The 13,553-nt window shown below is 34.1% G+C and overlaps 1 protein-coding gene across 1 annotated transcript in view; it reads left to right on the top strand.

Moving 5' to 3' along the window:
• Positions 1 to 13,553, top strand: part of LANCL3 (LanC like family member 3) — a 109,452-nt gene that overhangs the window by 72,857 nt on the left and 23,042 nt on the right. The window contains 2 exon segments of the mRNA XM_074300848.1: positions 760 to 883; positions 3,750 to 3,947. Of these exon segments, the coding sequence (XP_074156949.1) occupies positions 760 to 883; positions 3,750 to 3,947 (322 nt within the window).

Raw genomic sequence — 13,553 nt, 5'->3', positions numbered from 1 at the left:
AGAAAATCATGCTGCAGATAATCTCATTTTGACCTTTATGAGACATCAGTTTGATGCGTGGAAATTTATTTTAATAGTTGTCTATTCAACTTTGTTTTTAATGGTGAAATCATTCTGTTATGGCTAAATGCTTCTACAGAGCATGTCAGGCAGGGGTGGTTTTCAAGAATAGTGCTTCTCTAAGCACAATTTAAATGTCTTCTAGTTGAAGCATAATATCTGGGCCGGACCTGTACTCTGCATGAAGAGCAATAGACTAGTTAAGTATGAGAATAAAGATGCTTATTATTGACTTGTCTGAACCAGGCCTCTAGCTGGGGGACAATGATTAATGATGAAACAGATGAAAAGGGTCAGCTAGGGCCTGTAACAGAAAAGGTAGGTGGGCTTTTTTTGTGATAGTGGACTCTGAGCAGAGAAGATATGAGTTGACTATAATAGAAAACAACATTATAAAGAAATTAATAACAAGGTGAGAATTGTACAGAAGTTGTTACCATATATACAAAGGATGCAAGGGTTATGGGAACTGACTGTAATCAATATGACAAAATAGAGAGAGAGAGGGAGAAAGGATGAAAGAGAGGGAGGGAAGGAAAGAAGGAAGGAAGAAAAAGAAAGAAAGGAAGGAGAAAGTAAGTAAAGGAGGAAGAGGGACAGAAAGAAAGGGAAGGAAGAAAAAAGTCTTAATAGCAAGATTTCCTCTTTTTTATGTTTTTTTTAATGTTTTTGTTTTTTGTTTGTTTGTTTTTTACTTAGGTATTGACCCCAGCACAGATCAAATCAATCTGCCAGGCTATCCTAGAATCCGGGAAGCAATATGCAACAAAAAAGAGAAAACCATTTCCTTTAATGTATTCTTATTATGGAACTGAATACTTAGGTAAGTGGAAAACATAAAGAAAACCCTGGAGGATGAAGGTCTTTTGTGATTAAATATAACCCTGACAGCACACAGGAAGGTTTTAAATAGTAATCATAAACCTCGCATAAGGAAATTCTAGAGATGGTAAATCATTAAGGCAAATATTTCATTTGCCATCAGGCAGCGGCAAAGGTTGAAACACAGCAATTAGAAAGGTTCCTCTGATGTAGACGCAGATTTTTTCTAAATTGAGTTAGAAAGACTTTCAAAAACCCTTGAAAAATTAATTCTATCTCTTCTATTTAGGAAAGCGTGACTGAAGCTGCTTTCCCTTAAGAAACAGCTTTAAAATGGATAGAACCAAACTAAGACTGATGAGTTAATAATGATTAAAGAGAGACACTCCACATCAAATGAGAAGTGATTACTTGTCTTAGCTATGAGTACTGCAAGAAGGAGCCTACAGAACCCAAGAGAGGTTTCTCAGTGACCCAAGCTACCGCTTGAAGGAGCAGTGGATTTGGAGTCAGAGGACCCGATTAGATCATGGTGCTGTCACTCATTATTTTTGTGATGTTGAGCAAACCAACTTAACTTTTCAGGACCTTGTTTTATGTTTCTGTAAAATGAGAACTGCCCTGTAGATATAGATTTAATTGACCATGATTGGATATGCTCCATTGTATCTACTACATGGGTATCTACTACATGGACAGCTAGGTGGTGCCGTAGTGCACACACAGAGTGCTGGGGCTACAGCCAGAAAGATTCATCTTCCAAACTTCAAATCTGACCTGAGACACTTACTAGTTCTGTGTCCCTGGACCAGTCATTTAACCCTTGATTTCTCGCCTTCCTTATCTGTAAAATGAGCTAGAGAAGCAAAAGGCCAATTATTACAGTATCTTTGCAAGTAAACTCTAAATGGGGTCACAAAGAATTGGATATAATTGAAATGATTGAACATCAACCGAACAATATGGATTCATATATGTAGAACAAACCAAGCAGGAATCTAATATATCAAAATTTTAAAATTTGATTTTATACAACATATGCATTTTTATATACTGATTTAAAATATAATATGATGATTTAAAAATAATGTAATGATTTTTTAAAATGTCCACTTTAAATCCTGTGTACTTATTTCTCATTTATTGCTCCAAATAACAATACTAACACTAGCCTTATTCTATATAGGAAGTAAATGGGAATTCTTAAATCTTTTTTCTGACTATTTTTTTTTCTTTTAGTAGCAAGATAGATTAACATTTTCTTATAAAATAGACTTTAAAAAATAGACCTTTAATCATACTACAACTTCCAGGGAAGTATAAGAACAGAACTTAAAATATAACATGATGATTTAAAAATAATGTAATGATTTTAAAAAATGTTCACTTTAAATCCTGTGTACTTATTTCCCATTTATTGCCCCAAATAACAATACTAATAGTAGCCTTATTCTATCTAGGAAGTAAATGAGAATTCTTAAATCTTTTTTTCTGACTAATTTTTTTTTCTTTTAGTAGCAAGATAGATTAACATTTTGTTATAAAACAGACTTTACAAACTAAGCCTTTAATCATACTACAACTTCCAGGGAAGTATAAGAACTTTCAAGTTCTTGACCTTAATTTTAAAGATGATAATTTTTAATCCTGAGCCCAGAAAGCTTCTTACAACTTTTTTTGAAAGCTTAGATCTTGGAAGTAAGATGCTTATTTGAATTTCCTTTTTGCAGTTCTGAGGTTATTGACATGTTAAAAAAAAAAAAAAGAAGCAATTTTTGCCCTCAAATCCTTTGATAGGCATGACTAGAAATTAGATGGAGATGAGAAAGCTAAAAAGCTTTCTAAGACAACAAAGCACCAGTCAGAAAAAAAAAAAAAAGTATAATTCTCTTCTAGAAAATAAATATGTTAGCTAGAGCAAAGTAAAAAGTGTCTGAGTGGAAGAAAGAAAGCATCAAATATGAAAAGATGTCTAAAAAGCAAGTTCAGAGATTTATATATTGCTAATATGCCCTCCTCCCCATGAATATCACGCTAATTTGAATTTGAAAAGAAGATGGAGGGTGTATAGTTTAACTTTAATGACTTTTTTTCCTCTGAGAGTACAAATGAATAGTTATTACTAAGGAAACTTTCATTTGTTTTGTTTGTTTGTTTTTGTTTTTGTTTTTGTTTTTTGTTTTTTGTTGTTTTTCTGAGGCTGGGGTTAAGTGACTTGCCCAGGGTCACACAGCTAGGAAGTGTTAAGTGTCTGAGACCAGATTTGAACTGGGGTCCTCCTGAATTCAGGGCTGGTGCTCTATCCACTGCGCCACCTAGCTGCCCCCCTAAGGAAACTTTCAATACTTGAAGAAAGCACTTTAGATCAGATGCTCACAGATAAGTCTAGTGTGGGCTTTCACACCTGTAATCCCTAATATTGTAGGTCATGGAGGCTGGCTCATTGCTTGAGTTCAGGAATTCTGAAGTCTAATAGAACTAAAACCAACTAGGTCTCCCCAGGAAAGCTAGTCCCTCAGAAGGGAAGGGACACCAGGCTTCTCAATTAACTCATCAGAAAAATAGAGTGGGAGCCAGTCAGTACTGGAAACAGACCTATTAGTAGCCATTGCACTTCTATCCTGGGGAATACGTGAAAACCCAATCTCAAGAAGAAAATAATCATTATGTAAACTTGTGTGTTAATAGAAAATCATCCTAATCTATACATTAAAGCAAATTCCCTAGAGACTATATTTTCTTGGTCTAATTGTAATTATTTAGAAGTAATAAAATAAAATTCTATTACTGCCTTCTCACTAATCTTGATTGGTCTCCCAGTTTCTGTACCACAGTGAAGCTTTACTCCATTTTGCTTTTGTTTATAGGTGCAGCTCATGGTCTGTCTTCCATTCTTCAGATGCTGCTCTCTTACCATGAGCACCTCCAACCTGCTGATCGGGAGTTGGTTTGGCAGAGTGTTGACTTCCTCATGGAACAGGAACAAAATTGCAACTGGCCCCCCGAGCTAGGAGAAATGATTGAGAGGGAAAACGAGCTGGTCCACTGGTGTCATGGAGCTCCAGGTTACACATTTTGATTTAGCTGAAAATGTCCTTGATATAGCAGGAAGGAGAGAGAGAGATCACCTCTAGTGGCTTCTGGAAAGTGAAATCATGTCATTCTGATGAAAATTCACACATTTTTAGAGTCAGCAAACCATAAGACTTGAAGGAATCTGTAGAAAGAATAAAATTCAGTTTGACAGATTGTCTAAAAGAATTTCTGGGCCCTGAAAAATTCTTTAAGATGTGTTAAATTTGCACTGGTCTGTCCTCATTTAAGTTCCCAAGAAGATACTATCAAAGTGATCAATTATTCCTCACAAATCAAAATTTGGGCATTATACATGGATTTTATTTTTAGATACTCTCTCTGCAGTCCTCCCTGTCATAGATAATTGAGAATTGGTTACACTATTCAGATCAAGAAAAATTATTGCAATATAGGAATAAATGGAGTTTTCTTTATAATGTATCAGTATCATCTATTTAAAATTATCAGCAAACATTATATGTAATGGGATAAACTAGAACCATTCCAAATAAAATCAGGGGTGAAACAACTATCACCATTACTATTCAATATTGTATTAGAACTATTATCTTTGGCAATAAGAGAAGAAAAAGAGATTAGAATTAGAGTAGCTAATGAGGAAACTAAATTATCATTCTTTGCAGTTGATATGATGGTATGCTTAGAGAATTCTAGAGAGTCAACTAAAAAATACTAGAAACAATTCACAACTTTAGAATGTTGCAAGATGCAAAATAAATTCACACAAATCACCTGCATTTATATGTATTGCCAACAAAATCCAGTAGCAAGAGATATAAAGAAAAATTTCATTTAAGAAAAATTATTGCAGATTGGAACAGTGAGCAATTGATACTGCAGCTAGGTGATACAGTGGATAGAGTGCTGGGCCTGGAATCAGGAAGACTGAAGTTCAAATAGAGTCTTAGACAAGTTGTATTCAAGTCACTTAAAAAAAATCCTTTTTTGCCTTGGTTTCTCTATCTGTAAAATGAAGATGATAATAATACTATCTCTCAGGGTTGTTGGGAGGATCAAATCAGATATTTGTAAAATGCCTGGCCTATAATAAGGGCTATATGAATGTTAGCTATTATGATTACAAGCTATTATTAATTTCTCATTTGATCATTCTCACCTCTCCTTAGGAATAATATTACCTTTTAGAGAGACAACCTCACTATCGGGATTGAAATACTCCTTCCCATTAGAACTCAAAGAAAAGGGAAATAAAAAGTTTTTTTATGAGTTATTTCTAGTTATTCAAGGTATGATTTGTCTTTCCTCTTGTGGATTATCAGAGATGTTTTTTAAAATCCCTCAAACCAGTCAGTTTTGCTAGTTTATTAGTTTCAATGGGGGAAATTTTTTGAACAGGGAAGATATTTAAGTATGTGCTAATATGAGTTTTGGGAATTATGCATGGTTTAATTTTTAAGGGCTCTTGAGTTTTTCATAAGTATAGGCACTTGAGAATAGCTTACATTATTTAGTTTTGTCTTGGCTTGCCTGATTTCAGTAGGTTTCTTACTTATTGCCTTTTTAAATCCACTCTGCAATCTTAATAGTTAAGCTTTCTGCCTATAGGCAATGCTGCACCTAACCATTCCATATCTATTATTTATTTACATTCCTCCAAGGAAAGGGACTTTGAAACAGCCTTATTCGCCTGCTCTAATGTTATGATATTGCTTCAGTTAAATCCTATCTTCTATAATTTCTTGATTTATCTTTATTGATGAGGAACAGTTGACCATTTTGGATGGTGCTCTGAGAAAAGTCTAACTCAGGCCAGTGCCTTGGTAGTTTGAAGTTCGGTGTTGGGATAAAAGAAAATATATTTGTTGGTCACTTAATAGTTAATAAAAAGAGATTTGCTTAGGCAGAGCAGAAGGATAATCAACAAAGATGAGCTTGGACTTCACCTAGAATTAATTCAGCTGAACAAAGTTACTTTCTCCTCAGTTATCCATTGTGATCCACCAAGCAAGCATCAGAACACTTTTAAATATCCTACAGGAAATTTTGTACTCAGGTAACCAGATAATGATGCCATTAGCCTGTACCTTTAGTCCACTAAACAATCAACAATGGTCTCAATATTTTGAAAAAAAATTATGTTTTTAATTTGTGCGACAAAACAAGCATTTCCATAATATCAATAAAAAAGATGATTACAAATGAAACTGCAAATCTGCTATGTACAATTGGCTATTCCTTTCAAATATACAACATTATCATGTAAATTTCTTTTTTTCCTTCCCTTCCCTCTCCCCTAAAGATAGCCATCATTAGATCCCAATAGGTTTATATAAAGATAAGATAAATGTATATATACATATATGTAAAATTATTATACATCATACTTTTAAAAGAACAATTAACTCACACAGAGAAGGCTTGGGATATTAGATATTATCTTACTGTAGATGGTATTTTGTTTGGTAATTAAAGACTGGATATGTGCCATTGTGTATAGAATATGAATTCCTATTTCCTTCACTTCTAATAGTCCTTGGATTCTATGCATAGAATCAGAGAATTTAAGTTTTCATTTTGCCAATTAGGTTTAACCAAAGTTAATGAATCAGTAAAGTTAAATGAGTTGAAAAAGTTAACACAACTAATTAATGGTGAAAATAGAATTAGAACCTGGGTCTCTTGTGAATCCATTTGTATATCTTCACATTATGATACTTTAAGCATTTTCATCACCACTCTTCAATTTTTGTCCATATCTCAGTACTTCTGTGGACATTCTGTTATCCCATTGGTGTGGGCACTTCCAACACTAGTGCAGATAGGAATCCATCCATGACTTCTCATTCTGTACTGTTCTTGCTCATTTGCTCCCATATTACTCTGGAGAGGTCTATCCAACACAATGGATTAAAAAAAAATATTCACATATCAGTAAAATAACAAAACTAAGTATTGGAGCAGCTAGGTGGTGCAGTGGATGGAGAACCAGCCCTGAATTCAGGAGGACCCGAGTTCAAATCTGGTCTCAGACACTTAACACTTCCTAGCTGTGTGACCCTGGGCAAGTCACTTAACCCCAATTGTCTCAAGGAAAACAACAACAACAAAACTTGAACTATTCATTTGTTATCCCTTGTTCTCATTATCTTTTTTTTTAAATTATTCATACTTGTCCTTGATAATATCTTAAACTTAGTTCTGTGCATTCATCTTATTTGATGAAGCTCTGAACTAAACAAATTTTAATGGATCTATAATTGTATTGATATAGGTGCTCCCTCCAGTGGTACTGTTTAAAACTCTTCTCTGTCTTCTCATTCTTTGTAATTCTTGCCCTTATTTTTCCATAAACTCTTCTTAGTGTGTTTATGCAATGTGCTAACAGCTTTACTGTATGTTTTAGACATTCCATAGGCAACAGTACATCACAGGATCCTTTTATTACCCCTTGTTCTTACTACATGAAAAATCCCATTTTTTCCCAATAAGATGCTTCCAGGATTATCTCCTTTGTGCATTTCTTGTACATGCCCATTATTGCTAATATGCTAAGCACTTATTCTGTCTACCAAACATCTCTCCATTGCCTTTTGTCAACCCTCATTTTGGAGATTTTGATGCCCGAGGATGTGTAGCTATATAATATCACTCACGGGAAGAAATATTTGGATAAAAAAGAGATTGTTTTTAAGGTCAATCTCCCAAATGCAACTCGGATTCCACTGCCTTGATAGGACCATCAAGGCTTATGTTCCTCTTTGAGACCCAAAAGTCACTACTCCACCATGCTGTTGTATCAAAGTAGGACCTTTGTGGAGGAAACTAATCCTAAATGACCTGAAAATTAGTTTCCTTAGTTGACCAGCGTCACACAATTAACATAGCTGTTCCTTTAGGGAAACATCTTTCCATTATAACATTGGTTCCATCCCTGTAACTCCACTTTAATAATATTATTATTATCTAGTCTAGAGTTGCCAAAGCTAATAAAGCTGCAGATTACATTAATGTTTAAATTAAATTTATAGAATTTTAAAATGTTGTTCTGATTAGATCTGGAATATTCTCAGGATGAAGGGGCAATTGAGAAATTAGGAAAACCTCAAAAAAGGATTGAACCCATTTTAATATCCAAATTAATCATATAAAAATTTAAAAAATAACATAATTTCATAAATAGTATTCTGTAGAGGAAATACGAACATGAAAAATTCTCATTAAAAAATGTTTCAAGGGGCAGCTGGGTGGTGCAGTAGATAAAGCACCAGCTCTGACATCAGAAAGACCCTAGTTCAAATCTGGTCTCCAACACTTAATACTTCCTAGCTGTGTGACCCTGGGCAAATCACTGAATCCCCAATTGCCTTAGGAAACAAACAAACAAACACATTTCAATAAAGTCATGGAATTCGGAAAGGAATCTAGAGATCATTTTATAATATAAAATCTTGAAATCTCTGGGTTAGAAAAGACCTCTAAGGTCATTTTATGCTTATCTAATCTGTATTAAGAGTCCATCCTTCCCTTTCGGCTTCAAAGTCTGCAGGGACATCCCTCTTTCTCCCGGGGCAGTGCATTCCATTTTTCAGAGCTCCTACTGTTAGGAAGCCCTTCCTTAAATCAGCCTCTTGGCAATTTTTGCCTTTTGCTCCTAATTCTTCTCTCTGGGGTGGAGAAGAATAACACCACTTCTGCGAGAATACAAATGTCACATCCCCTGTAAGTCTTCTCTTCTCCAGAAATGACCTAGTTCTCTCACTATTCTATTTGCTCTCTTCTGGACTGCCTTGTGACTAACCTTTCTAAAAATGTGCCACCCAAAAATCAATAGCCCAGACGTGATCTAATCAAAGAAGAATAAAAGTGAACTTTAACCTCCCCTTTTTATGTTTCTTTTCGTGAGTCATTCAATCAATAAACATTTATTAAACATTTACTATGTGCCAGGCACTGTGTTACATACTAGGGATGCAAAAAGAGGCAACGTTAATGCAACTTAATATTAAGATAGTTTTATATAATTATAATTGATACTCATAACCATAACTCTTGGTGATAGCTAAAGTGAAGGAAAAATTATGTTCCATGTGATCTTAGTGTAGTTTATTCTAGTACCTTGAAAATTGTTAATAGTATATATATCAAAGCTCTCAGTTAAACCAGAATATATAATTAAAGTGAATAACTCAGTTCTCAACTATTCTGAATAGAGGATCATAAATTTCAATTAAAGAGTCCAGTAAATTGTGCTCTAGTCCTGACTCTGCATGCTGAAGAAACAAGTAAATCCTTTATTTGAATCTATAAAATTAGGTAATAAGGTTTGTTTTCCTTTGGATGAACTTTTGACATGCAGAATTATGATGGAGTGAAAGTGTGAAAAAATGTAGGAGTTAAGATGGCCCAAGTTTTTTGGTCTATATTCATTACGTGGGGGATATTTCTAGATTTGCCACAGTAATAACTTGGATTTCCCACATATCCCTTCAGCAGATCAACAGTAATCTCTACTACCCAGATTCTAGCCGTATAATCCTTTCATTTTATAGATGCAGAAACTGGGACCCAAAAAGTCCACCCAAAGGGAAATCTATAATACCACTTACTTTAATACCCGACCCTCTGACTCCATTTTCAGAGTTCACATTACATCAGGCTTCACAAACCACCAGATTTTGCAAAGCACAGCCTGGGAAACATAGACATTTCTTTTTCTCTCTCTACATTCTTACTGTTCAGGTCTTTAATAAAATCAAAATACATATTACACTTTAGAACCACTGAATCTATTTATCCACTGAACTATAAAATCAGACCTTTTCAGAAAAAAAAAAGAGAAACTAAAATGTTCGATGTATCATTATTTATGCTTGGTCTGTTGTTATTAATGATGACAGAAGGGTCTGAGAGAAGTTCCTACTAACAGCCAAGGAACCATCCATTTCTATCAGAAATTGGTAGCGTATACCTTCAATTGATGAAACTAATATAGGCTAAAGTAGATAGTGCCAAAATAGGAGGTCATTGCTTGCATTTGTTTTTGGAATCCATTTTGGAAATGGTTTTTAAAGCAGAATTTTTTTCTAGTTGTGTTTTGTTTAGATGGTATTAAAGTTTGTTCAGCTCCTCTGAGCTAACAGGAAATAAAGGTGATGATCCAGATCAGAATCATATTGAATTGGCAGCAAGCTTGTGGTGAAAATAATAATCTCAGCAAGCCTCAGATCAAACATTTTCCTCCACTAATCCTGATCTGTTTCTGTAATTATTTCATCCTGACCTCCTTTCAACCCCCTCTATATCTGACAGTGATAATAGTGTTTCTTAAGTGAGAGTGAATTTATTTCACTAACCACTGTGATGCCTTATTTGAAAACTACTTATTTGTCATGTTTTTTAAAAATCACATTGATTTCCAAACATACCTTCTCTCCAATCAAACCCTCACAAAAATAGTTCAGAAAAACCGACCAACACAATGATCATTATCAGTCAGTCATCCTTCAGCTTTTTCCTAAAAACAGAGAGAGGTATGTTTCATCTCATCTTCTTTGGGACCAAGACTGATCATTACAATTAATTTTAATTGTTTTCTTTTCATGTTGCCTTCATTTACATTTTTATAAGTATTATGTGTGTGATTTTCCTGATTTTGCTTGCTTCACTCTATACCAGTTGATATCATTACAAGTTTCTCCAAATTCCCCTTATTTGTCATTTCTTACATCCATTGCCTTAAAATAACAGCTGGTATGGAATAGTTGTAGCACTCGTTGCCTTCCTAAGCCTTTCTCCACAGGTACCCCCAACCAACCCTTCCAATCAAATACAATAAATCACGTGCCCTTGAGTATCTTATAACATAAAGGGGGAGACAATACACAAAGGGAGACAAGAAAGTGCAGGAGGGAATAGAACATCAAGCATGAAGGGTCAAGAAAGACCCCTTCTTTCTGTCCATACTCCTTTCTGCCTTTTTCCCTTTTTTAGCTGAAAAGTTTTATCTTCCCATTATTATTTTACCCTCTTAGAGCCTTCACACCTGGCCTTTTTCTAAGCCACAGTGGGGAGGAAGTGCTCAGTGAAAAAAAAAATCAGTGTACAAATACACAGGACAACAGGTGGTGGTAACTAGGACTAAATTTAACCAACTCTGGGAGTTCCTGGCCCACTGACTAATCTTACTCCTATGCACATTGGAAGGGTTTTGTAGTCCAAAGATCTGCAAGGCAAGTTAAATAAGAACACTTCCTCCTTCTGTGTCCTGGCTACTGTTCCTGTCTTGCCACAGCATTCTGTCCTGTGCATATTACTAGACATGCTGATAAGAGATTTAAAATGGTCTTTTCTCCTTCTAGGACACTACAATCCATGTATTTCATTTCTAGGATGTGATGCCAAAAGATAAAGTGACAACAAAACCAGACTTACTTCTCTTATTGTTCGAGAGGATCTAAGATTGGAGCTTTCCTAGTTGTCAACATTAAATTTGTTAAGTTTGTCAAATTTGGAAAATATCCCTACAATATCTTCTCATTCTCCATTAACAAAAACTGATCTTATTCAATTTATTTTGGGGGAATATGGTGAAGCTACATTTTTGAATTTTGAAAATAGTGAAAGCATAGCTACTTTATTAAATCCTATTACTGCATTCATTATTGTATAAAAAAGAATTTTGCATTCATATTTTGTATCCAACAATCAATATTTCATCATTAAGTAATAATACTAAAATCAATATGTTAAATTAGTGTCATTCTCAACCCTTGTTCCAATCTTCTGATGATTAAGGGCAATCCATAGGGGTAGAGGAAGGAATCCAAAAGGGTATATTATTCAGAAAAGAATAAATAAGAAGTAATCTATAGGATGAAAGTAGAACCTAGATACATTTTTAAATTTTCCTTATTTTTCTTGAAGGTTATTTTTATCTATGTTTTCCTTGACATCATGACTATTATGGAAATGTTTTGTAAGTCCACACACATATAACCTGTATAAAATTGCTTGCCTTCTCCCTGGGGAGGAGGAGAGGGGAGGAGGATGGAGAGAAGAAGGAGAGAAATTGGAATTTAAAGTTTTGAAAACAAATATTAAAAATTGTTTTTACATGTAACTGGAAAAAATAAAATACAAAATAATTTTTAAAAAGATAGTAGATACTAGAAATGATTCTAAAGGCTGAGAAATTAACCTAGTTTTAAGGGCAGCATACCTCAAAAAGGAGGAATCAATATTGGCAAGATGAACTCATAAACTTTCTTCTTCAAAACAGTTTATGACAGGGACATGATAACTCTGTCTTTCCTCACTCCCTTGGGATTATAGCCTGATGTGTGAACTGTGGCACCAAAGTGGGAACAAAGATGAAGTTCTAAAAAAGTTATTAAATTCTGCATACCCTTTGACCTCTATTTATCTCTATTAGGCCTATATCTCAAAAAATCAAAGAATGAAGAAAAATATCTAAATATACAAAAGTATTTTGTACAGCTGTTTTTGTCAAAAGAGTGACCACAAACTAGGGAATGGCTGAACAAATTATGAAGTATAAATGCAACAGAATATTATTGTAGCATAAGAAATTGTGCACAGTTTCAGAGAAACCTGTGAAGACCCATATGAAGACAGAGTAAAGTGAGCAAAAGAAGCAGAAGAATAATTCATACTGTAAGAACAAATAACTCTGAAAGATAAAAAACTATGGTCAATGCAATAACCATCCACAATTTCAGAGGCCTATGTTGAAATGTGATATCTATCTTTTGAAAGAACATGATGCACTGAGAAAGAATTTTTTTTGAAAATAGTCAATGTAGGAATTTGTTTTTGTGACTAAGCATATTTTATTTTTTCTTTTGGGGAATTCAGAATAAGAAAAGTAAATTTTTATTAACTTAAAAGAGAAATTTACAAAAATAAAACTTTCAGAAATAATGGGTCCTTGATATTATCATGACTCCTTTGGCAATCTGAATAGTGTTTTTAAATGCATAAAGCAAAATACATAAAATCACAAAGGAAATAAAATATATGGAAGTAAGTTATAAAAATATTTTTGGGAAAAAAAACAAGTTCATGGATCCCAAGTTAAGAACCTCTGAGTCACCCTTTTGTATAGAATTATAAAATGAGCATGTACTTCATAATGGGTTAATTTTCCTTCCATAGTGTGTACATTCACAAAGAAAAATCTGTAAAACTATATGTTAATCTAGTGTTATAATCTATTAGTATATAATCTAGATTACATATTAAAAAGCAATTTAGGTTTAGGTGTATTAAACTATTTCTAATTGCCTATAGGATGATTTCACTTGCCTAGATTACAAATTACCTCAATTCACCATGACTAAAATGAAAGTGTGGATCAGGAGAAAATATTGATAAAATCTGAAGTGACTTGAATTTACACCATTTCTAACACTTTCTACCTGTGTGACTGTGCACAAATCATTTGACTTTACTGAACCTCAGTTTCTTCACTTGTAATGTACTAGTTGAGTCCCAGAATTGAAGCAGAAGTGCTTTATAGACACTAAAGCACTATGGAAATGTTAGCTTTTGCTGCTAGTGCTGAACTCAACTAGCTTTTCAACTGGCTTTTCTGC

The sequence above is a fragment of the Sminthopsis crassicaudata genome, chromosome 3 (assembly GCF_048593235.1).
Source record: "Sminthopsis crassicaudata isolate SCR6 chromosome 3, ASM4859323v1, whole genome shotgun sequence".
Classification (NCBI taxonomy): domain Eukaryota; kingdom Metazoa; phylum Chordata; class Mammalia; order Dasyuromorphia; family Dasyuridae; genus Sminthopsis; species Sminthopsis crassicaudata.
This window is presented reverse-complemented; position numbering and strand designations above follow the sequence as displayed.